The sequence below is a fragment of the Buteo buteo genome, chromosome 6 (assembly GCF_964188355.1).
Source record: "Buteo buteo chromosome 6, bButBut1.hap1.1, whole genome shotgun sequence".
NCBI classification, from domain to species: domain Eukaryota; kingdom Metazoa; phylum Chordata; class Aves; order Accipitriformes; family Accipitridae; genus Buteo; species Buteo buteo.
In genome coordinates this window covers 39,205,752-39,228,903 of record NC_134176.1, presented here as the reverse complement: position 1 = coordinate 39,228,903, position 23,152 = coordinate 39,205,752, and the positions used below count along the sequence as shown (strand labels likewise).

General features: G+C 38.9%; 1 protein-coding gene across 1 annotated transcript in view; it reads left to right on the top strand.

Annotated features, from left to right (window-relative positions):
* COX16 (cytochrome c oxidase assembly factor COX16) overlaps positions 1 to 13,123 on the top strand; it is a 49,707-nt gene extending 36,584 nt beyond the window's left edge. Inside the window, exon 4 of the mRNA XM_075030537.1 lies at positions 12,746 to 13,123. Within this exon, the coding sequence (XP_074886638.1) occupies positions 12,746 to 12,862 (117 nt within the window). The 3' untranslated portion in view covers positions 12,863 to 13,123. The remainder of the gene's footprint in view (positions 1 to 12,745) is intronic.
* Positions 13,124 to 23,152: the final 10,029 nt, after the last annotated feature.

The window sequence follows — 23,152 nt, the reverse complement described above, 5'->3', positions numbered from 1 at the left end:
AAACTCAAAACATACAAATCCATTAAGTTCTGATTGCCTCTGGGGTTATTGTACCTCTCGCTTTCCATAGAATATACTATAAGGCTGCTCTGATTCATTTATGTGGAAGAACCACAAGTAGGAAAAAGAACCACATCTCTCTCTTTAACTCACTACCTAACCTCAAAATCAACTGATCTGTATTCAGATATGCCTTGCTTTTTCTCCAGAAGATAAGTAAATAGTTGAAGGATAATATTTAAATGACCATAATGGCATTATCTTTATGGATAAATCAATGGTAATAAAATACAACTGGCATAACTACATATTACAAGCCTACTTGGGTAATGAGGCTCCTTCCTGATGGACAGAAATGACAGAAGCCATCTTATTTTTTTCTCCATGGAAGCTGCAGAGAGTTCCCAGGCTGAAATTCTTCCAAAGTAGCATTTGAGTGTTATAGGGAGCAGACTAGTTCAACAAAACAAATGGATTTGCATTTCCACCTAATGAAAATAGATTCAGATTATTGTTTTGAACTCTATTCTCAATATATACTTTACTGTGGGCACCAACTTGCAAGCACTAGGCATATTGATTTCTTACTTCAGTGAAACTTGTGGAACTACCAGCAGTCATGCACATGGTTCGCAGGCTCCACATTGACTGTGTGACAATTTTAGTCAATGTTACCTCTGTATTCTGGTGGACAAAATCTAACCAATCACTGAGTTACAGCCGACATTTAGGAGCATAGCTGTGTGTTCCAGGCTAGGGGGTCTTGGGTAGGTTTTTTTCTCCTTTTTTAATGTTTTTTACTTGCCCAAAAAACAGCTCTTAAGAGCATCTTCTAATTCTATATATAGGTCACATCGGAGGATTACACTGGTGGCTGTTACTAAATATGGTATGATAAGAGATCAAGGGCTGTTAAAAAAAAAAGTTGCTGTTCTGATATGTAAAGCCTTATTTTACAATATTATTAGCATTATATCTGCAGCTGTTACTGAGGATACCAAGCCAGCTCTTTTGAAGCATGATTGCCTGATGCATGCAAATGTCCATGGGCCCTCTCTAAGACTTTTAAAAATATCTTATTGTTCTTACAGATATGTGCATATTGAACACATACTGAATTCTTCTAGAATGTCATCATTTCTGCTATAAGCATACACCTTTATGGGCACATTGTAAAAGATAAAGACATTTCCAATATTTCAAACATGTTGAAGTCTGTTTGTCTCCATTGTGGTGGTGGTAATGATGAAAAAAGCTGTAATCGCAGGTTTAATCAATTTACTGTGAGGAACTTAACATAAAGACATTTTCTCACCTTCTAATTTCCTAAATTATATCTTCTCAAACTATACAAAATTTACTTTATTTCATATAAGAGTATTTCTGACCAAGATGGTCTTTTGAGGAAGAAAGAATTTGCATGTGTAATTTGCACTGCATTTCTTATATCTCAGATTTGTTAATAATGCCATTTATTTGTGCCTTGGGGCATGCCAGAGGAGCAAGCTACCTTTGAATGTGTTCTCCATTGTTTATGCATTCCTCTCACTCACTTATGTGTCCTCATGTGGCCAATTAGCCTTTGCTGTTCCCTTTTGCCTAATAAATCATGGCTTTGTCCACTAGTGACACTGGTACTAATGTGAATGTAGTTCTGCTGCTGAGCTGGGCCTTGTAGAACACACTGTAAAAAATGTCAAGTGTTTGACCTGTGATAAAAGCCTAGAGTATTTTATTTCTAAGGACAAAAATATTATTTGAATGAGGGGGGATAAAAAACTGATTAATATGATGAGTTAAAAACATTCTCGTGGATGTTTAACAATCACAGTACATTCCTTTTCATTGGTTTAAATGCAATCTCAAAATAATATTCCTTATTCTAGCACTTGGTTTCTGTACTTCTGTGAAATTAATGGTCTAGTACACGCTAAAATATCTGGCCTCAAGTCAGTTTTATCAGACCCCAAAATAAAGAATTGTTGTTTAGGGTTTTTCAAGCAAGTAAAAACATCTTTAAGAAGAATTTATTAACATTTTACAATGGAAAAATCAGTTAAGTTTGAATCAAATATGTGATATCCAATGGGAACCAATGGCAATTGAAGGCAGAGGAAAAAAACCCACAATAAATAAAAAATGTGAAGGATTGCTATGGAAACAGTAAATGAGAAGTAGAAAGCAAAGAAGACTGATAAAAGATACTAAGGACATCAGAGAGTTGTCTGATAAGTGAGCTGACAAGGGTGTGGGTAAGAGGATAGTGTTGCAGCAAACTAAGAATAAAATAATGAGGATGTAAAATCATGAGTAACCATGTTGGCAAAGTAGCAGCATTCAAAAAATATATTTGTATTTCTTTTAGAGAAAAAAGTCCTTTGTATTCAAATCAGAAGAGACAAGGGACGTACATCCAAACCTCTTAATAACCAAACAAGAAGTTATTTAATATCTATTAGGCTCTGATGGTTTATAGCCGTGTTCCAAGAAAATGCTTGGAAGACTTCAATGGCTGCTGAAAATCTCAATCTAGGAATGATGGTTCTCCGGGAATCATCACTAGGCAGGAGAGTGATCATTTTAAGTGTTCTATGAGATTTGGGACATATCTGGGCAATACTGAGTACCTTTTTCAGTGATACGGAAGAAACTGTAAAATCATCACTGATGTGCAAGTGATGCACAAGTGACGAAAGTATCGAAGCAGTAAAAGTATGGCAAGGCAGGGACAGAGAGCTGTTCGTATTACTTGGTAAGCTGGGCCCATTAAATGAGCAAAGTACCTTTTAAAGTAGCCAAAGTTATTTGTTTAAAAAACTGGAAATGCAGGCCAGAGTGGACTGCATTATGGAAAGCAGCAACTCTGGAAAAAATTTAGGAGTCGGTGAACAAATAATTCAGATCGATCTTCTACTGTGATGCTGTGGCACAAAGAACTATTTCAGTCTTCATGAATATAAACAGGAATGGTAGATGGTAGGAACCGGTGATTTTACTTCTGAGTGTGGCGCTAGTACTGAAATATTGGATCTACTTCTGGTGTCCACATTTTGAACAGGGCTTTAAAAATGGTATAGGTTGCAGAACAGGCTGAATGTATTTACTTAGGGCTTGAGAAAATGCCTTAAAAGAAACTTAAAGATGTAAATCTTTTTAAAGGTACAAAAAAGAATGTTAGTTATATATAAATACCTTAATAAGAAGAAAGTTCTAGCTATTGAAGATTTTTTTTTTACTGCAGCAAAGATACTAAAATGAGAAGTAAGGTCTGTTATTAATAGAGGGGAACATAATTTGAACACAACAGCAAGAAAAATGCGTTCTCTGTCTTTCAGAATATCAAAACTGTAAAACTTTTTAAAGTTTTCCTTTAACTGGTTGCAAGCTATTGGACTCAGCATGGCGTAAGTGAGGGAAAATGCTGGTCTCTGAATAGTCAGTCTAGAGAATGCTGCTTTCTTGACTTAAAGTATATGAATATTGAGCAGTTTTTGTTCCTTAAAATTTGATAAATCACCAAAGGTCAGCATTAGCTCTGGACAAAAGTTGTGTAACTGTCCTGAGAATTACAGCAAAAGCATTTTAATTGCAGTGTCCTGCTCAGGATAGTTCAAGACGTAAAAGCAGGTATGTGGTGAGGTGGTTTGGGAATATAACCTGTATACTTACTGTCTTAAGAGTAAAAGAAGAATTTGAATAAGCTCTTCTAAAAAAGATTCAAGCCACTTAAAGCTCATTTGACTTAACTTTGGGGATTGTAGTGCCAGCAGAATGGATGAAACATTTTTTTCAAGAAGGGATGGTGTAGTAACATAGTAATTTATAGTATTAAATAGATGCATCAAAATGTGTGGACAATGGCGACTACTCAAGAAGGAAGGTAATTCCTGAATGCCAGTAGTTGAAATCTGCAAGTATCTTGTTGCTGCCATTATCAGTACTAGAGGATTACCGGTTTTGTTGCTGTTTAAGAATTAACAGATTAATGTATTGAATTGATTTACTTCAGTGTCTGTGAAGATACTAGTGGCTAAATACCTTGAGCTGTTTGAGAGATGACAAAGATGTTGGGAAAAAAATCCCTCCTTAGTGACTGTTGTGACACTAAATGAGATGGAGATATTGTTCTTTCCCTCTTTAATCACTCCGTCCTTTCCACGCTCTCTTCTTTGTTGGTGCGTTGTCCAGCCTAGCCGTTAGATTCTGACTGTCCTCCAGGTTGTGTTTGGGATGAATGGACTTTCTTGCATTTTTGTTTATTCACATGTAAAATGGTCTTGAGAGTTTTTATTTCACTGTGAGTCTTTTTCACTTAATGTTTTGTAGAGAAGGACAAAGTGGTGTTAGTTTATCATTAATGGAGACTTCTATGGGAAAGGATTTTAGTTAAAATAGTTTGGGCTAGGCATTTTATTCTGAGTGGATGTACAACCCATAGCCAAGCTACAGTTTGCTCCTTTTCTTCTTGACATCTCAAAAGTCTTGTGTGCCAGAGGTCAAAATATGATCAGAGAAACACAAGAAGGTGGGATTTGGTGATGGGTATGGTGTAGGAAGAGTTCTGGTGGAAAAGCATTCTTGCAGGAAGAAAGACACTTAGCCTCCAGAGGAAAGTTCACAGGGTATTGCCTTTTACTGGTCTTATTTCTGGAATTCATGTCTATTAAATAGTCCTGTAAATTCTTTCCTGGTCATGTTTATAACATACCTCTTTGCACAGGATTTTCCTTACTTGTGAGCTGTTTCTTTCTTGTGTGTTGCATTTGCACTTTTCTTACCCCATAAGAAGACACAGATTTCTCATAGATGGTAAACAAAGTAAGGCACTTAACAGTGCAATCAGACAGCAAACATGGTCGGGGCATACAAATGCCGGTTATAAATAATCTCTTCTCCTCACCCTTTCTCCTCTCCGAAATAGAAACCTTTGTACCTGCTTGTGCTCCCTGTAGGCTTTTTTTTAATCCCAGAGGAACCAACCAACACTTAACCATGTTAGGGCCAACACTGTGTTGTCTCGGTCACAAAAAAAAAAAAGTTTGAGTAGGGAAAGTGGCATCCACACAGCATGGCTGAATTCTTTCATTTATTGTCCTAAGGGATGCTGGTAGTTTCTACCAGGCAGTATTGGGAACATTTTCTTATGCAGCTGACTAGGTGGAAATGTTAAGCACTTCTGTCATACTAATAGGCCCCCAGTGGGGAATTGCTAGATCTTTGGTATGAAATACCTCTGAAGTAACTTTAGTATGGGAATTTAACTACACAGCTGAGGCTGTATACATTCCTCTCATCGACTGCCTCTGAAGAGGATACAGCAAAACAGGTAGCTCTTGTCTCAGCAACCAGGCAAAGTGGCTTTTTGCAAGAATATCCTCCTGTTTGTTTTGCTTAGCTTTTTTTCTTTTTTTTGACCAATTTCATAAACAGTACCTGGAATATTCTGTGACTGCCAGCCTAATTCCAGATGATGCCCACATGGACATCATCAGGCTAAATTTGAACTGCTTTAAAAGATTGTTATACAATTCTTGCATGTTCTTTGCTTCTCAAATTATTGTTACCCATCTTATTTAATGCTCAAACTGTACTGAACAAATGTACTCTGCAGTAGCAAGTTACTGTCAGAGAGTGGGTCACTGTCTGTCCTAAGAGGCTTACTGATCCAATGGAAAAATGAGACGTGAGATGATGGTGGAGACTGACCATGGAGTTTGCACACTTTTTAACTAAATAATCAAACTTCAAAAAATTGAGCGGAAAAGTTCCCTATTTCAACCCTTGACTTCATCGTACATGTGGTAAGACTTGAGTTTTGCCCAGCTATAGCTTGGAGACGTCACTGAGAAGTTTAGAGGCTGGAGGAAATGCTATTGGCAATTCAATATATAGTACTCCATCTTGTTCATGGTATCTTCCCAGCAAGTCATTGGAGAGCCAGTGTCCTCCTGTGCCATCTTAGAGCTCTAACATGAAAATAAAGACGGAGTCTTTAAGCACGATGCAGTTCAAAACCAAAATACCCTCCAAACATAGAAAGACGCCAGACCTTACCTTCTAAAACTTCCTCTTCATTCTTGTAAAAATTTAGATATACGCCTTGATCCTTCTCAGATAGAAGTCTTTCTGATTTGAAGACCTGTTGGTTCTGATAGAATGAAAGGTAGATTTATTCACAAGTTATTTGAGTACTGTACATGCAGCAATATTGCTGAGAAGTAGCTTTAGTGTCACTTGCGATATAGCAGGGGACTAACACTCATATTACTATCCTCATCAAATAGACAGGGGATGTTAGCCACAGAGAAGAAACAGGAGGGTTTTTTTTTTCTTATGAGAAATTTGCCCAACAGCATACATCAAACAGTAGCCATTAATGTCACTGAAAAACTAGTTATGGCTGAAAGGATTGAAGTTGCTCTGTTAACATTTAGCCAAAACCATAGTTTTTACACCGAGAAAAGCATTCTGTTTCAGCATATAAGTTGACAAGGAAGTTCTGGAAGAAGGATGAGTGGAAAATCAGCAGGAAAGTGTAGATAAGAAACAAAAGTCCTAAACTACACTAACTCTGTGTGAACGTTACCTGAACTAACTGAGGCGAGGATAGAGGAGCAGTATGTGAAAGGCAGAAGATTTAACTCACCAATTCAGAAGGGTCAACTACTTAATAAGGTTGACTGCTGATTTGAAGGACCATGGTTACTTTAAGGCAGTTATTTAATGTCCTGGATTTAAGTTTAATTTGACATTATTGTTGTAAACCTTCTCTAGTTGTTTATTTTCTTAGGCCCACTCACTTCTGTTAGTAGTTTCATAGTGGTAACTGATCATTTCTTGTTGTGGTAATCTCAGCCCTTCGCTGTGATATTCATCACAGCTTTTTCCTCTCACATAAGAAACCTGTAAAAGCTTATTTTTCAGATCTCTTCAGAAGGAAAAACACCATGTGTGACTCATGGATCTAGTATTTTTTGATCCTTGTACACCTCTTTCTTTTTTGATTAGAGTATCTTTTTATCATTATTAGAAGGACATAGTGTGCCAAATTTTATATATACAAAGTAAAAAAATTTTCCACGCTACCAAGTATTCATAGTTCTAGCAAGATGTTTGAAATAAATCTTCTCTGTGGTGTCAGGAGGCTTTTGTGGGCTCCAGACAGGGACATGCTGTGGAAATCCATATGCTCTTCCTACTAGCCACAGAACTGTCATTTTTTGCTTTTACTGCTCTCCTGCACTGTAAAAGATCACATACCTCTTCAGCCAAGCTCAGCTTCATATAGCTGAAAAAGATCCTGCAGACATCCCAAAAGGCTGTCCCTGGCTGCTCCTCTTCTAGAGGGTTGTGCTGCAGTAACTAGGACATACCTTTACGAAGTTTGATATGATACAAAATTGGCAAGATCAAGCACTCAAAGTTGGGAAATTCCTTGGTCCTATTAACTTGGCTAGGTCTCCCAAGCTGTAAATTCAGAGATAAACCTTAATAAGCAGCACTTCTCTTTCTGGGGCACATTAACCATAGCTTGATAAAACTTCCATATACAAGGGAAATTAAAATGGTCCTAAATGTACTTCACTGCTTAATTAAAAGTGGAATTTGCTGAATTTTGGATGTTTGATCTTGAAGGTATACTATTGCACTCATGCTATTCTTTATGTTGGATGGTTCAGAGTTTCATTTTTGCTCCAGAAAAGAAGATAAGCCGAAAGAAAATGACCCATGCATGAGTTCTCTTGACTTTACCCATAGAGCTTGTGAATCCTTTAGACCGAGAAGTCCATCTTGGGTGATCTGCAGGTGTAATGCATAAATGGCACTGGGTTATCCTCTGAGATTTAATGTGGTTTTTAAGACATTCTTCATTTTAAGAAGGGATTGTCAGTTAGGAGGTTGTCAGTTAGAAGGAAATCATGGCAAACCCTAATTCCTAGATGGAAGTCTATCTGCCTAATGTTATTTTCTGTTATTTTAAAAATTCAAGGCTGCATAATCATGTCGTTTTAACTGAGTGCTATAATTGTTCTGTTTACTGAGTAGTTTGTATCACTGTAGCATCTTCACACAAAACTATGAGAGCACTCTGTGAACATTAATTAAACTCTGTGACACCTCTGAGATGGAGGCAAGTCCTGTTCTCATTCTTCAAATTGGGAAAATGATGCAGAGACAAATTGGTGGTGCAGTTCCTTGATACACGTCTTTTACAACATAGCCACTAAAAGATGTTTCTGTTCTCTCTTCACCCAGAGATTCCTTCAGCTGTGCCAGCTCAAGTGTTTGCATAGTCTTATGTTTAAATAGGATTCATTCATAACCAGTATGTATTTGTTTTCCTAATCTATTTCATTTTTCTGACTGGGACATGTGGGTTGTCCATCAGGCAGAGGGGAAGCTTCCAGCAGCTTCTCACAGAAGCCACCTCTGTAGCCCCATCACTACCAAAACCTTGCCACACAAACCCAATACAATGGGTTTGCTTACTATAATGATGGGAAATGATTGTCTCTCTGAATTAGAGCAATTTCTTTCTGTGGTGCTCATCACAGAATTTATTGCATCAAGCTGTAAAGTAAACAGGATTTTCTTATCCCTCCTTTCACATGTGGGAAACAGAGACTAAAGCCAAACATTTTTTGCAAGTGACCACATTGAATTAACTCAGCCAGAGCACCAATAGCTCTAAATGAATTTCTGCAGATTTCAGTTTGTTTATTGTGGCATGAAGACTGTACTGCAAGAGTAGAATTCAAACTCTTTTTAAAATTTATTGTATTTTAAAGCTGACAGAGGATTATGGCTTTTACATAATATCAAGTCAGGCATAACCAGCAATTAAGAATTGAAGGTCTCTTTACATCCTTATTGGTACCTTTGCACCAGGCAAGCTGTTTAACAAAAGTCCTAAAAGTCAAGTGTGTGGCAAACAGTTGAACTTTTTTTTTTGTTCGCTGTGCCTGTCTGCATAGCTGCATTTTTTTTCTTGAATTTACAGCTTCTGTCAGTCCTGTACTTTTAAGAGGCAGTTTAGCTGATTTAGGAAGTGAATCAGTAGATTTAATGGACTACGCTGATCTTACTTTAAACAGCTAATTTTCAATATCCTTTGGGCTGTTTGAGACAAGCAGGAAAAGTGGTGCTGGTCTGATCTGATTACATTTCATTGTAGTCTCCAATGACATACTATTTAGTACATTTGAATTGGGAGAAAAAGCTTTTTGGTTTTTAGACTGCCAGTTCATATGGATTTCAATTTAGTAAAAGCTCAAGTAGTTTACCATCTTTATGTGATGTCTCCATGAAGTTAGGTGGGCAGAGTCCAGGTGGCTAAAAAGAAAAAAAGAAATAAAATAAGAAATTAAAAGAACCAGCCAGTTAGAATGAAAGAGGTTGAGTTCATCTGAGAGGAGAACTAGCTGCTTGCCTGAATTCTCACTGTACAGCTCAGGCAATCTGAAGGAGCTGTGTAACTTTGCAGCTTGTGCTGCACCTAATCGATAGAAGGACTGTCAGTTTGGTCTTATTCTCAGCACTAAGTTAATTTTAAAAGTAGCTACATACATGTCTTTGGCCTACATCTAATGTAGCCATTTATTCTGAGGTTATACCGTTGTAAGAATTTTCATGTCAGTGACCAAGCAAAAAGGTTAGGTTTTGTTTAGTTGTATGTGTTGTAGTGTCGTGTTTTAATCCTGGCCAGCAACTAAGTCCCACACAGCTGCTCGCTCACTCCCTGACTCCGGTGGGATGGGGGAGAGAATCAGAAGGGTAAAAGTGAGAAAACTGGTGGGTTGGGATAAAGACAGTTTAACAGGTAAAGCAAAAGCCGTGCACACAAGCAAAACAAAACAAGGAATTCTTTCACCACTTCCCATCGGCAGGCAGGTGTTCAGCCATCTCCAGGAAAGCAGGGCTCCATCACATAGCGTTTCCTTGGGAACCATTCCTTGGGAGCTGTAACTCTGAACATCCCCTGCTTCCTCCTTCTCCCAGCTTTATATGCTGAGCATGACGTCATATGGTCTGGAATATGCCTTTGGTCAGCTGTGTCGCCTCCCAATTTCTTGTGCACCCCCAGCCCACTCGCTGGTGGGGTGAGCTGAGAAGCAGAAAAGGCCTTGCCTCTGTGTAAGCACTGCTTAGCAATAATGAAAACATCCCTGTGTTATAAACACTGTTTTCAGCACAAATCCAAAACATAGCTCTGTACTAGCTACTATGAACAAAATCAACTCTATCCCAGTCAAAAACAGCAGAGGCAGATACGTGTGAAAATAGCTATACAGTAGGAAAGCACTGCAGAACAGATTTTCGGGTCCACTTTTACCTGTGATACTCTTATGCTTATCCACATGCAACAGGAGTCCTTTATTCTTTCAAAACTTGATAGCATCAGTTTAGAAAATTGGTTTGTCTAATCATGCTGCCTTCTGATGACTGAACAGACACTTGTCCTGTAAACTACTAATTTTTGCAGACACTGTTGTGTGCCAGTAAGGGACGTGCTTTCTTCTTGAATTGTAGCAAGGTATCAAACACAGTCTTCAGACATGACACAAAATGTTAATGATCTCTATAAATATAATGAGAATAGAAAATTTTAAAAAAGTGTCTCTATGTATTCATTAGAATCTTTAATTCTTTATATTTTAATTGACAAAAACTAACTCTGTCAATAGATCTCATTTGTAGTTTGAAGCAATGCCATTCACTGTACATAACTCTTGGTTGTTTTATTCTATCAGTATATCACAGTGTGTTTTCCAGGTAGCTTTATGCTTTCAGTTGGAAACTGCCAAAATACTTTCTTGTACGGGTTTGTTTAGATTGTATAGTTTTGAAATATTTCCTGTTTTGGACAAACCTCCTCTCTGGAAAGCCTTTGAAGTTTCAGGGGCAGATTAATATGAATGGTATGCATGTCTGTCTTGATAGACTTCTTTCTGTAGCCTATCTTTAGATACTACAAGTTTTGTTGTATATATTTTAAATGTTGATTCTTGTTCAGACTTTGGGGGCTGAGTACCTTTGGGAATAATTTAGATCCTCACAGCTGTGCGGTACCTTTGTGTTTAATAAAATCAGCATGCTTCCCTTCTGTTAAAGCACAAGGTTATTTTCAGTGTAGTTTCCTTGAAGCTTCCATTAGAATTAGATGTTAAATTCTGAATTTGCAATCAGAGTGGATAGTCACTGCTGTGTGGGATGATGGGTACCTTCCCTCCTTCTCCCTCCTTCCATGTCAGCTTGGATCCCTTCTGGTTGAAATGAAGTACCAGCTAATCATAAGATGTATAAAGTAGTAAAGAGAACTCTTCAGAAAGACCTATGCCAGCTCCACTGTATAAAAAATTCAGTTGCTCCTACCTTGTGAAAGTCTGCTGTGTTTGTGCGTGCATTCTCATATATCTTCTGTTGAATGTTGCCTAATTTCTTTTGATATCTGACTAACCTCATTGCAATTTCCTCAATTGTAGAAATGGCAAAAAACTTTTACATAACATGAACTAATAGAAGTCGGTCTGTTCTGTTCTAGCTGTTAAATTATTCTGCGACTATTATTCAAGTCCCTCAGTATTTGCCATTTATTTGGATGATTGAAGGCAGGCAAATTAGACCACAGGCTCAAGGCAGGGTTAAGTATTTTCTGGTGTATTTTTACAGCATTTGCTGAGATGAGACCCTGATCACAAATCAGAGGTTTAAATCCCACTGCAGTACGTGTCATGAATGGTATACAGTATTGCCCTTTTCAGTAGCATGTAGAATAGCCCTGTTTCTGGCAGTGGTGCAAGACCCCCTCCTCAGTCTCCTGTTGGCAGAGCCCTGTCATGTCTGATGTACCGTTCCAGACTGCAGGCCGGTATATGAGACTTGACGTCTGTGTCTGCTGGGAAGGGACTTCTGTGTCTGCCGGTAGGACTGTGAAGGTGCAGTATATGTTTGTCATCTTCAACTGCAGCACTTGGTAGGTGACATCAGGAGGGCACCTGTTCTTCATTTTTGTGCGCCTCTAAGGCTAGATAAATACTGCAGTCATTGATACTTCTGAGTGGGGATGATAGGAATAGACAAGGAGGTAATTAGATAGTTTTTAAGTATCTCACAGTTCGGCCAGTTAGCATATCTCATGTATGACTTAGTGAGAGACCAATCTGTGATGGTTGGCTGCCATGAGAAACTAGGCAGCAGAAAGCATCGCATACCTCTCTCAAGTTAAAACCACATCATGGATTGAAGGGGATTGCACTGTTACTGTCTCTCTTTGTGCTAGATAATTTATCTTGTCTGGTATGCTTTATATCTGTGCTGACAGGATACTTCAGGTCACTAATTACTAATCTTCTGTTTGAGCTATACCAATGCTTATCACTCCTGGTATGTCAGTACTTGGCAGACTTGCAGCTGGAGAACAGATCTGGAAAACTAGGTGAGAGAAGAAAGAAAAAGTGAATACAAGCTATCTTCAGTTGTGTTCAGATGCTATAGTGCTTCCTGTCCTACATGCTATTTATCTGTTGATAAGTAATGCCCACCCTAGTCATTTATGTAGCTATATGGATAACTCCCACTTTTTTTTTTCCTTGTTGTTGAACTTCTCTTGCAGGGTAGATGAAAGTTCGTCAACCCAATAGTGATACTGAGTTTCTTGTGCAAAAAGAAAACTATTTAGAATAATAACGTACTTAAATCATGGGGCTGTCAAGGTGACACTGTTATTTTTGCTGTTTATCTGCAGAAGCTGGAAAAGTCTGACTTGGATAACTGGGAGAACATCAGAGGACCCCGTCTGTGGGAAGATTCTAGGACTGTTCAGAAGCAACGGCGGGAGGCTGTCCGTCTCAAGACAGAGTGACTGAGCAAGCCTACTTTGGTGCCTCTGCAAAAAAAAAAAAAAGTCTCAGTCTGAACTGTCGTATTTTTTAATCCAGTATCAGGAACAGACACGGGAGGGGGGGATTGCACTGAACAATTCATGCTGGTGTATGTATAAGTAACTGTGAGATCAATCCAAAAGGCACTGTATTATATGAAACTCTTTGTTTGCATCCATTTGCACAGAGTTCCATAGGCTGCATATATCAATTCTCAATTAAAAAAATAGCTGATTATTCTACTGAGAATATCCTATTGTTTTTCAATCCCTATCATTCAAAACTGAGATGCTTCAGCAAGGAATAACATTGCAGGAGTCACTTGTCAGTACTAGAAGTTGTCATCCTAATGAGAACAACAGTGCTGTCATCTAGATGTGCGTGACCAGATAAATGCTGCTTCAGGGAGCCCCTGCATGACTTCAGGCTCTTAAGCTTGGAAAGGACTCCACAGGCATATGAACTGTTCGGAACAGTGAGTCCATTTTTGGCTAAATAATATTCTTGTGTTTCATTTCCAGGAAGCTGGCTGTCCAGAGGCATATACAGAGTGTCAGCTGGTAATTGGTCAAATAACATTTGTTTAGCTGTAGTTAGATTTTTGTTTATTGATACCTTCATGCAGGCAGGACCTTTGCACTGGAACTTCTCAGTTTAAGTTGGAAGAATTCTTCCTCACTAAAAGCTGTGCTGGTTCTCTGTGAGCAAGTATTGTAACAGAATCTTGAACCACTACATAATGGTAAAGCTCATCTTGCATATGTTATTACCTGTATATTTGTGCACGTGCACAGATGTTTTTTTATCTTTTGATGAATTCTTCTGAAATGCTTGTCTTTTTATAGTTGTCTTTGTCTGCTGAATGTTTGCTGTTAGAGGAAGCCATGCTAACGTTCAGGACCCTTCTGCTGAGACAGTTCAATGAAGAAGCATCTAGTCAATTTTTCAAATGAAATGAAGCTTTTGATAAAGTGTAGCAAAAGACTTGTAAAACTCCTCTTCAGAGGAATGGAGTGGTAGAGCACAGATTAACAGTAGATTCTAGTTTCAAAGCGTTCAGTGACACCTATATATAAATCCTTTTGGAACTGGTTTTGGAAGAGGTGTGGTCTCCTTCCTCTCTGCAACATGTGTCAAATGCAATCTAACACTTTATTTAGGGTAGCCTCCTTGTCCTCATGTAAATCTTCCCTCATCACTTAATTTTCTTCAGCCTTTCTGTGATGAGGTCCAGTCTTTCTCTCAGGAAGAAGAATCAACGCTGATTTTTAGAGAGTTGTAAATCAATTCGTAAAGCATTACATGAAATATCTTAGCCATGTTTTGTGTATGTTTTGTTCTGATAGAGTTGTGAAGACCATCAGAAACTGTTGCAGGTTATCTGGAACAAAGTTGGAGCCATGTGTTTGTGTATTTCCCTGTTCAATATCATATATATCTTTGGTTCTAAATAAATGTACTAACAAATTAAACCAACCAGGAGAGGAATAAGAGGAGCAATACGAGAGTGAGGTAATCATAAATGCTGTAGGGAAACAACTGAAAAAATAGAATATGGAGGCATTAAGCTGTGCTAGACCTAGACAAGAAGGAAACTGGTTTAATTGTTTTGTCATTAGTTTTACCTAAGACATAAAACAATATTCTTAGGCAAGTAAGATATAAAATAGGACAGATGAGGAGTAATTAAAACTGCATACCTTGCTAAGCATTTTTTCAGCTCTTAAAATCAAATTCTGGTTTGGTTCCACTGACAGCAGCAAGATTGCTTGCTCAAAGGACATCAATGCATTGACTACACTGACAGAGTATTCTCTGAGTTAAGGCTCCTGCAGCATCATTGCTACTGTTAGGGTACTAGCTGGACTACTGGAAATGTTTCTTTACGTTCTGTGGGATAGATGCATCTTCTATGGACACTGCAAGTTCACTGTGTCCTTCCCAGAGGACACGTATCTTCCTTTGCTGAGCCTTGATTGAAGGAGAGGGGAAGTTGCCATTGCTTTGCATATGGAGAAGCATGATCAGCTCCCAGTCTTGCAACATTGGCTCACAACATGAACCAAAACTACCCCTGAAATAAACACATGGCGTTCTAGGAACATGTGTAGGAAAAGCTACCCCTTCCCCCAGGGGAAGAAGCAAAGATATTTCTCTTTCATGAAGCCCTTAGGCTTATCAGGTTTCTTGATGAACAAAACACTTACTGAAATATCCTGTGTATGTTTAGTAATTTGATATCCCACAAAACTATTTTGGAACGGTCATCTTATTTCAGCAGGTCTGGAATGTGGTTGTAAATAATTACTTCTATGGAGAACACTTTTTATGTCGTAACTTAGGACCCAGTTTTAGGTGGTTGCTTGCTGGTTGTGGGGTCCCCCCACTGCTCCCTTTTTTTATAGGCACTAAATTTCCTGTAGTTTCTGAGGGCATATTTATAACTGCCTTTGAAGTGGCATCTCTGGAAAGTGAAGGATTTATCTTGGCATCTCTGAGAAACACTGACATGCAGTTGGAAAACTTTCCAACTTGCCCTTCTCTTCAACTTCCCTTTTAAGAGACAGCCCATATCTATTGACAATCCACTAAAAAAACCACCCACCTCTTGTTTTTTAATGCTGTTCACTCATCTATGAATTAAAAAAAAAAAAAAAGAAAAAAAGAAAAAGTTTTGGCAGGTACAGAAACTGTACTTTTCATAAATCGGGGAGAGCTATTTCAGCAATTTCTCTTTATTGCCATGCACTTGGACAATTGCTTCATGTTTTATGCTGTGCTTTTCTTGGCCATTGAAATGGAAATAATACTTATGAAAGGTGTGTTGAGAGTCAATTAAAGTCTCTTAAGTTGTCACGCATCCTAAAGTAGAAGGCACTCCAGAAATGTGGAGAATTATAGTTCACGACACTAGCAAGAGAGGCAAACTTCAGTTGCTTCAGGACTCGTGCTTAGTTTGGCTGCTTATTTGACCTATCCTTTTGAAAGCCATGTTACAGCACTTCTGGTTATGTCTAAGGCACCTGGGAACAACCTTGTTGAATTCCTGAACTGTTATTCTGAACATCTGTAGCTGAGCGGGTCAGTGGTAATTAAATGCAATTGTCAGTCTGAGACACTGATTGATGTTTTTGCATCCTCATTGGTAACTGGCATATACTTGTCTGAGGGGAATGAAAACAAGGCTTTAGTGAGAGGTATGGAGTATTAAAGGGGTAAAAGAGAGGACTGAAGAAGACAGATCTTCTAGTCAGTGTTGCTGAAATTAGAAATAAAGAAGGAAGTCTGGCTAAATGTCTGTGTGTATGTGGACTGAAAAAATAGTTTCAAAATCCCTGTTTGGACAAGAAAGGAGAAAGGGTTTATTGCTCAAAGAAACTGTGGCAAGGTTGGTCTCTGGGATCTTCCATAACAAGAACAGCAGTTGGGCACAGAAGTGGAGGGGATCTGGGGCACCTGTCTCCAGGGATAGGGAGAGCTCAGTGTAGCACCAGTGGGTATCCAGCTGGATGTTTCCTAGCGGCAGCTATGTGCAGCCCAAAATGCTAACCAGCTCTTTCTATGAGATCAGCCCTGTGGATCCTGCTTATTGAGTGTTTCTCCTGTAGCACTTCGAATTTGCAGACTCATGGATGACCCAAAAGAGAAAATGTTCTTAGTTCAGCTGTAACACAGATGGAGAGGTTTAGCAAAAGCTGTAGATACTGTGATCCAAAAAAGGTTTCAAAACCTGCTCAATAGCATCACAGTTGAGTTTCAAAGCTCCTAAATACATCTGGATGAGCAGCTGGGTGTTAAAAACATTTAGAATCAAGATGCAGAGAACAGTCTTGCCAATAGTGATCCTCCAAGGTCTTGAAAGTAGCTCCAGCTACCCAAAAAAGGTAGGTTATGGCATAATAAGAGGTGAGTGATAGGAGTTTTTGACCAGGACATAGAATGCGGAAACTTCTGAAAAGCTACTTAAACATACCCCATCATCAGCTGGGCACCATTTCTAAAAAGCAGAGAAAACCATTTCTTCACAGAGAAGCAGCAACTTGGAGTGATTTAAAGGTCACTGTTCACTGGATGTTTTACATGGACACTTTTTGTTTAACTGTATGTGCATGTGTATAGGTGAAACTTAAAACAGTAGGTTTCACCTTCTGAAATAACTACATAGACCCTTGTATTTCTTGATGATCTTGCCTTTGCTCTGAGTTGCTATGTTTGAATTTCCAGCACAAGTCCAGGGCAAGTTTCATTTTTATAACTTGTATTTTCCAGAGGCTTTTCTTTCTGCAAGAAATGGGAAAGCCTAATATTATCCTTTGCTACTAACTACCTTATATCCACTGGAAAAAAAAAAGAATAAAGAAACAGAAAATCAGGGAATGATCTGAAGTCTTAGGGAAAGCAGAATAACTATTTTTACATGAAGATGGTCAAAGAATTTTCCATAAACTTTTATGGTTAGAAAGGCTGCTTTTTGTCAGTGTTTTTAGTGGAAAACCGCTTTTCATCCTTCAGTGGAGTACAGTTCTGAAAAAAATTTCCACTCTATTTTAGACTAGCTAACTAGAAGGTTTTAATCAAAAGAAGGTAATTGCTCACTGGTAGACCTTCTATTCCTACAAGGTCTTGCAGCCAGACTCAGCCAACACACAAATAGTCTCTAGACTTAGAAACAAAAACTCCATGCATATGTTTTTCTTAAACTTGTCCTCACCCCAGGAGCCCAAAGCAGTCTTTCATACCACTGGAATCAGACCGACCATATTTTATTGTTGAACGTGAGCTTTAACTGCATGTTTAACTGTCTTGCTTAATGCAGACAGGCAATTAAACTTTCACCCTCACCATCTTTGTGCTGCTTGGGAGGTGTGTTAAAATTAAATTCAACCAAAGCAGCAGCTGGTAGTGCTGCAGAAAGGACATGTAAAATATGGTTATACATTGCAAATGTGAAAAGAAAAGTAGTATAGTCTGAGGTCATTTGGGAAAAAAAACCAAACCCAAAACAAAACTCGAAAACCAGGAATAAGGAAGTACTGTGTATTCCCAGTGCCTCTGTAGAAGAAATTTATGCACTTTCACCCAGCATACTTGGAGTCTGGCTTGATGTGCTTCAGTTGATGGAAAAAAATGACCATGCTTATTTAGCATGTCTGTTTGAAGGTAGATGAGATCCTTGGTGTTCAATACCAACTCCATTGTGCGTGTTCAGTACCAAATCCATTATGGTATCAGCCTCAAGGAGGCCCAGTGGCTTGCAGGAGTATGGCTTAATCCCAGGCAGGATCAGGGGTAAACCCATCTCTCTGCCCTACATAACCCCTTCTCCCTCTTCTTTCTGTCCTGTCTTCCGGTGTTCCTTCTAAAAAGTAACAGCTCAGTCTCTGAACTGCCCTTTTCTAATGGAACTGGCTGTAAAATGTCACCCTCTTTTTTAAAGTTCATTTTCTACTAAGAACTGAAGAATAGTGGTTTCTAAATTAATTTGAAAATATAAGCTCAGAAACACAGACCCAGTATTATATCCCCTTAAGTATGGCACCCAGCATACACTGGGTCTCTTTTTATCTTTAGATTCACAATGCTGTGCTCTCTATTTTATGTACAAAGGAAATTAAATGTATATTTTTCTTTAAAAGATGAGATCTTCATCCATCACCAGCTGTCAGTTCCTAATAATGTTGCCCAGAGAAGTGTTATCTGTGATTTAGTGGCTTTAGTGGACTATCTTTTGTTGAACAGAGGACAGCAGAATAAAATTTCAACTTAATATAGCTCTTTTCATACTCCTTCTGAATAAACAGAGGAAAAGAGGAAAGCATGAGCAAAGAATCTTGGTTCCAGGCTCAAGTTTCTTCTGTTCTGCAACAGATAGGGCATTTTTAAGAAAGAAAAGGAAGGAAAATGAAAGTGGGAAAAAAGGAAATAAGAGGAAAGAAGAAATGTGGAAAGAAAAAAGAGTAGGGACAAAAATAGTAATAGAAAACAGAGTGTTCTTTCTGACTGGTCCCTCTGGATAGAGTAGGAAGGAAAATTGTTTCTTAGGAAAAACTTGAGCTCAAGAAATACTCATTTCAAGTCAGAATGAAAAGTCAGGTATAATATTTTGCAAGCTAGTGGTTTTAGAAATACTTATATTTGGGTGAACTGCAATGTTTTATTTTGATTTTCATGTTTTTCCATTCTTGATTCTTTTTCCTCAGGTAGTTTAACTCTAGAAATGAAAAACCACCACTGATCTTAAAAGCATGTTTTTCACTAAAAAGACTCTCAGCGCAAAATATTTCAACAGTTCCCAAAACTTTTCATAAAAGTGTTCTCAATAAGAGTAAAGATCTATCAGAATAGATCCCTCTCAATGAACAGTTGCAAAATGTCAATCAACCAGATTAAAAAAAAACCCAAACTGTAGAAGATCTTTTATCAGCTGTACCAGTCAGTTCCTCCTTCGTTAATTGGTGAACACTGGTCCTGCTCGCTGACGAGTGTGTGACTGTACACCTCTGTGGCTACATATGCCAGTGTTCTCCCCACCAGATGAGCACACCTGCATTTGGAAAGTTGCATGCTTGCAATTTAACAGAGGATTTTGCTACTCGGTAACTCATAAGAAAAGACCTACCCCTTACTGCATCCAATGTTCTGCTATCCCAGGTAATGACCTTGTAACTTTTACATAAACTGATGAAGTTGCCTCTAAAAACTAGTTCCCCTTCCTCCCTGCTTTCACTAATACTACAACCTAAATTTATTTCTTTAGTTCATCTTAAATAATGTCATTTTTTTATTAGATATTCAAACAGCATGCTTATATGTCATAATAAAATAAGAAGAAACCCAACATTTTCCCCAGTCTAATAAAAGGCATCGCCCCTGTTTAAGTGCTAAGTCTAGGGTTTCCATCATTTTAAGTTACCTGTCTAGGAACAGATTGGCAATCAAAGACGGAAAGACTCCATTCCTACTCATGTTCATATATATTTGAAGTGACTATTGTCCATGCAGTTTTGGAGTCATGTCTTACCATTATTTGGCTATCCACCCCACTGCAGGTGCTTTTTTGCCTTGCAGACATCCTGACTGGGCTGTAGATGTGATTAAAGTTAAACACATATTTCAGTACAAAAGTCTGAGATTGCACCTTTCATATAATGGGCCTTTTGGGCTGTGTGCTCCCTGTGAAGTGCAAAATTCCTTATCGGCTGTGCTGGAATAATAGACAGCAAAATCGTATGTTGTATTTTTATCATCCTTTAAATCAAGATGAACTTGAATGCAGTTTGATCGAATTTTTTAAAGTTCACCCTGGCCCTGATACGGGGGGTTTTTCTGGAAGGTTTAAAAGTGAATTATGACAGACAGTGTTTTGCAACTTGACTTAGGGAAGTCATTGCAGAGGAACAGCTGGGACTATTCATGGTACATTTCAGTTTAGCTAATGCCCCCTGAATTTTAAATAATCACAAATTTAAATGTCTTAAATGCTTGTTTGAATGTCCGTTTTAGTGTATCTTCCATGACCAGCATAGGACATGTCCTTTTTTGTTAAGTGGACTGAGGTTTCACACTAATCCAGGTTATTCAGATTTTGCAAGAAAAAGCTGGATGTGGGAATCTGTACTTTCTATGGACAGACCCAGTTGGCTGGTCAGTGATTTTGAATACGAATAGGAGGAGGAGACCTTCATCTCTTATCTTTCATCTATTCAAGAAGATTTCTTACTGCTGTAATGAATTATTCACAACAGAAATTAAAAATTGAGCGGTCTTTGTCCCTTGAAGCTACACAGGGTTGTGCAATGTTATCTGACAGGTCCATTTTTCTAACACATACTGCACAGGATCTTAAAAGTGCAGGTACAATTTCCTGGCAAAGCCAAATTTGCACATTACTACCTTAGATTAACCTTACTAACTTGATAGTATCCTCTGCATGTATCGTATCATACATGGGTCTTGCAGTTATTTATCCCTGAGGTGTCTATTGTTTTCCCCCCATCGTCTTTGCTAGCAGTAGAAGGATGCACAGGATTTTCTACAGCTCCCTAAGGTTGAAAACATCAATATATCTTCTCCTAAAAAGGATATTTTCTTCAAAAAAATTTTTTTTTGAGGTTCTGTTGCTAGCAACCACTATCCACTTTAACTGCCACATATTTTATACAGTCTTTTTGCATTTCCCTTTCTGTGTGTTCAGGTAATGCCAAGAAACTAGCAGGAGAACAGGTGTTAGTTCTCTTCTGTGCTCTCTGCCCGGAGATACTGTGATCTAGGAACTGCTGCAGCAGTCGACCAAGGTATTTCTGTGCCTTGTTCTTTTGTCCTTTTGAGAAGTTTCTTTTGCCCTCAAAGGATTCACCACTCTCTGCTTTCTTTGCATGAAGAGGTGTAGCAGAAGATATGAAATTTGGAAAATACATAATACCTTAAGGTCTCTGCTGTGTTGCCATATGACTGTTAAAGCTGGTTTTTAGAGGGTGTGCATTATATATCAAGGATAGATAGACAGACAGACACCTGCCCCCCCCCCCCCCCCATTTAGACAGCCCCAAAGACTGCGTTCCCCTTTCTGTGCACACACAATGGAGAGCTGGAGCATAGTGTCCCTTTGCAGTCACTGCCCTGCCAAGGTGGGAACTTGCAGGCATCACCTCTGAGGGATGAGGATGGTTGCCTTAGCAGGAACTGGCTCTGTGCAGTGATTGCCTACCCAGGTTACACAGAAGAGAATTCATTTTCCCACTGACGTACGTGGTGGCTCCTTAGAAGTCAAGTGTCTAGGCAAACGTTAACATCAAGGCACATGCAGACAGTGATCACCTCATTCAAAAGTAGCTGTCTACCAAGGTGGGTGTTGAATTATGCTCCACCTCTTCTTTCCTTCCACTGATCTTGGAAGGCACTCAGATGATGAGATTTGATCGCTTTGCCTTTGTAAGGCTAGCTAGCTTTGGGTGAGCTGGATCCCAAGAAGTCACCTCATTTAGTAAGCAGTCTGGGGAACTTCTCTTTTGGCTTTCATGGAAGCTAAGATAAAGCCTTCGAATGGGTGCTTGCAAAAGCAGTGAGGGCCTGTGTGCCTCTGCTGGTGCCCTCACGCTTCTCTCCCTGAACCCTCCTGGGACAGGGTTATGGGCTCTGAATGAGTTTGAAAATTAGGGCAGCTCTGATATTGCCATAATTTTTTAATTTATTATTTCTTCTTTCTCTTGAAAAGCTGCTGAGTTTCTTGACAACTTAAATAAAGATTATCTCAGTAAATTATTATTACAAAGATCAGCAAATATCTTATTCTGTCACACTGGTGTTTAGATAGAAATTGCAGTCCCAGCATTGCCTACTACAGAGGTAATGTATCTAAGCTACCTTTCTGATGAGGGAAATCACGGCACGGACGAGGGGAAGTCATACTATAGGCTTTCTTGGGCAGGACTGAATACAGTCCTGTCTGCTGGGTGAAATAAGCTAAGGGAATACATCCTTCCTACTTCAAAAGCAAAGTTTTGCTTAGACCATCCTTCAGTCAGAGCTCATGTTGTATGGGCAATAAGGTCAGAGGATCCATAGTGTCCTCCAAGTCAACAGGGAGCAATAAAAGATATTTTCTGCCATTAAAGATAACCTTGTGTACAGCAAGGGCATGAACAGTGTGTCAGCAAACTGGCCCTGTGAGACTACTTTATTGATGCTGCTTCAGGTTTCTTGTAACATGCAAAACAGCATTATTATTACAGTAGAGAACTGGCACAGACTTTTCAGGATTATGTATTAAGAGCAGCAAGTCAAATACCATCTGCCTAACGTGATAAATTCTAAGTATTATTCCAAAGAGGTTTGCCTGAATCTCCTCTGCAGAGCACAGAGGCAGGCGCCAGTCGCTTGTATCCTCAGTCCCCTTCCCATTATCGCTTCTTGACCTTTTGGCAAAGATCAAGTGTAGTATCAGTTGAAGTCTTGGCATGCCCTCTCTTTGGGGACTCTCTCCTGCCCTGGCAGCAGGCTGGGCTCGGTGACCTCCTAGCTCTTTTCTGTCTGTAACTACTATCATTCCTGTTATTTAAGAGAGCTGGCAGCTTTTAGAAGTCAAGGCTCCTTTAACAAGCCTTGCAAGAACAGCTGAGATGCATTGGCCTGAATTACTTCTGTTTCGAAAGGCAGGTGGGCCTCCGCTTTCTAGCGTGGGAGAAGTTGTAATGCAGCTGGAGGGCTTGGTTCAATTCTGTCGAAGGCCAACAAAAAACATTTATCTGCAACAGGAGATTCTTTCTTTTTTT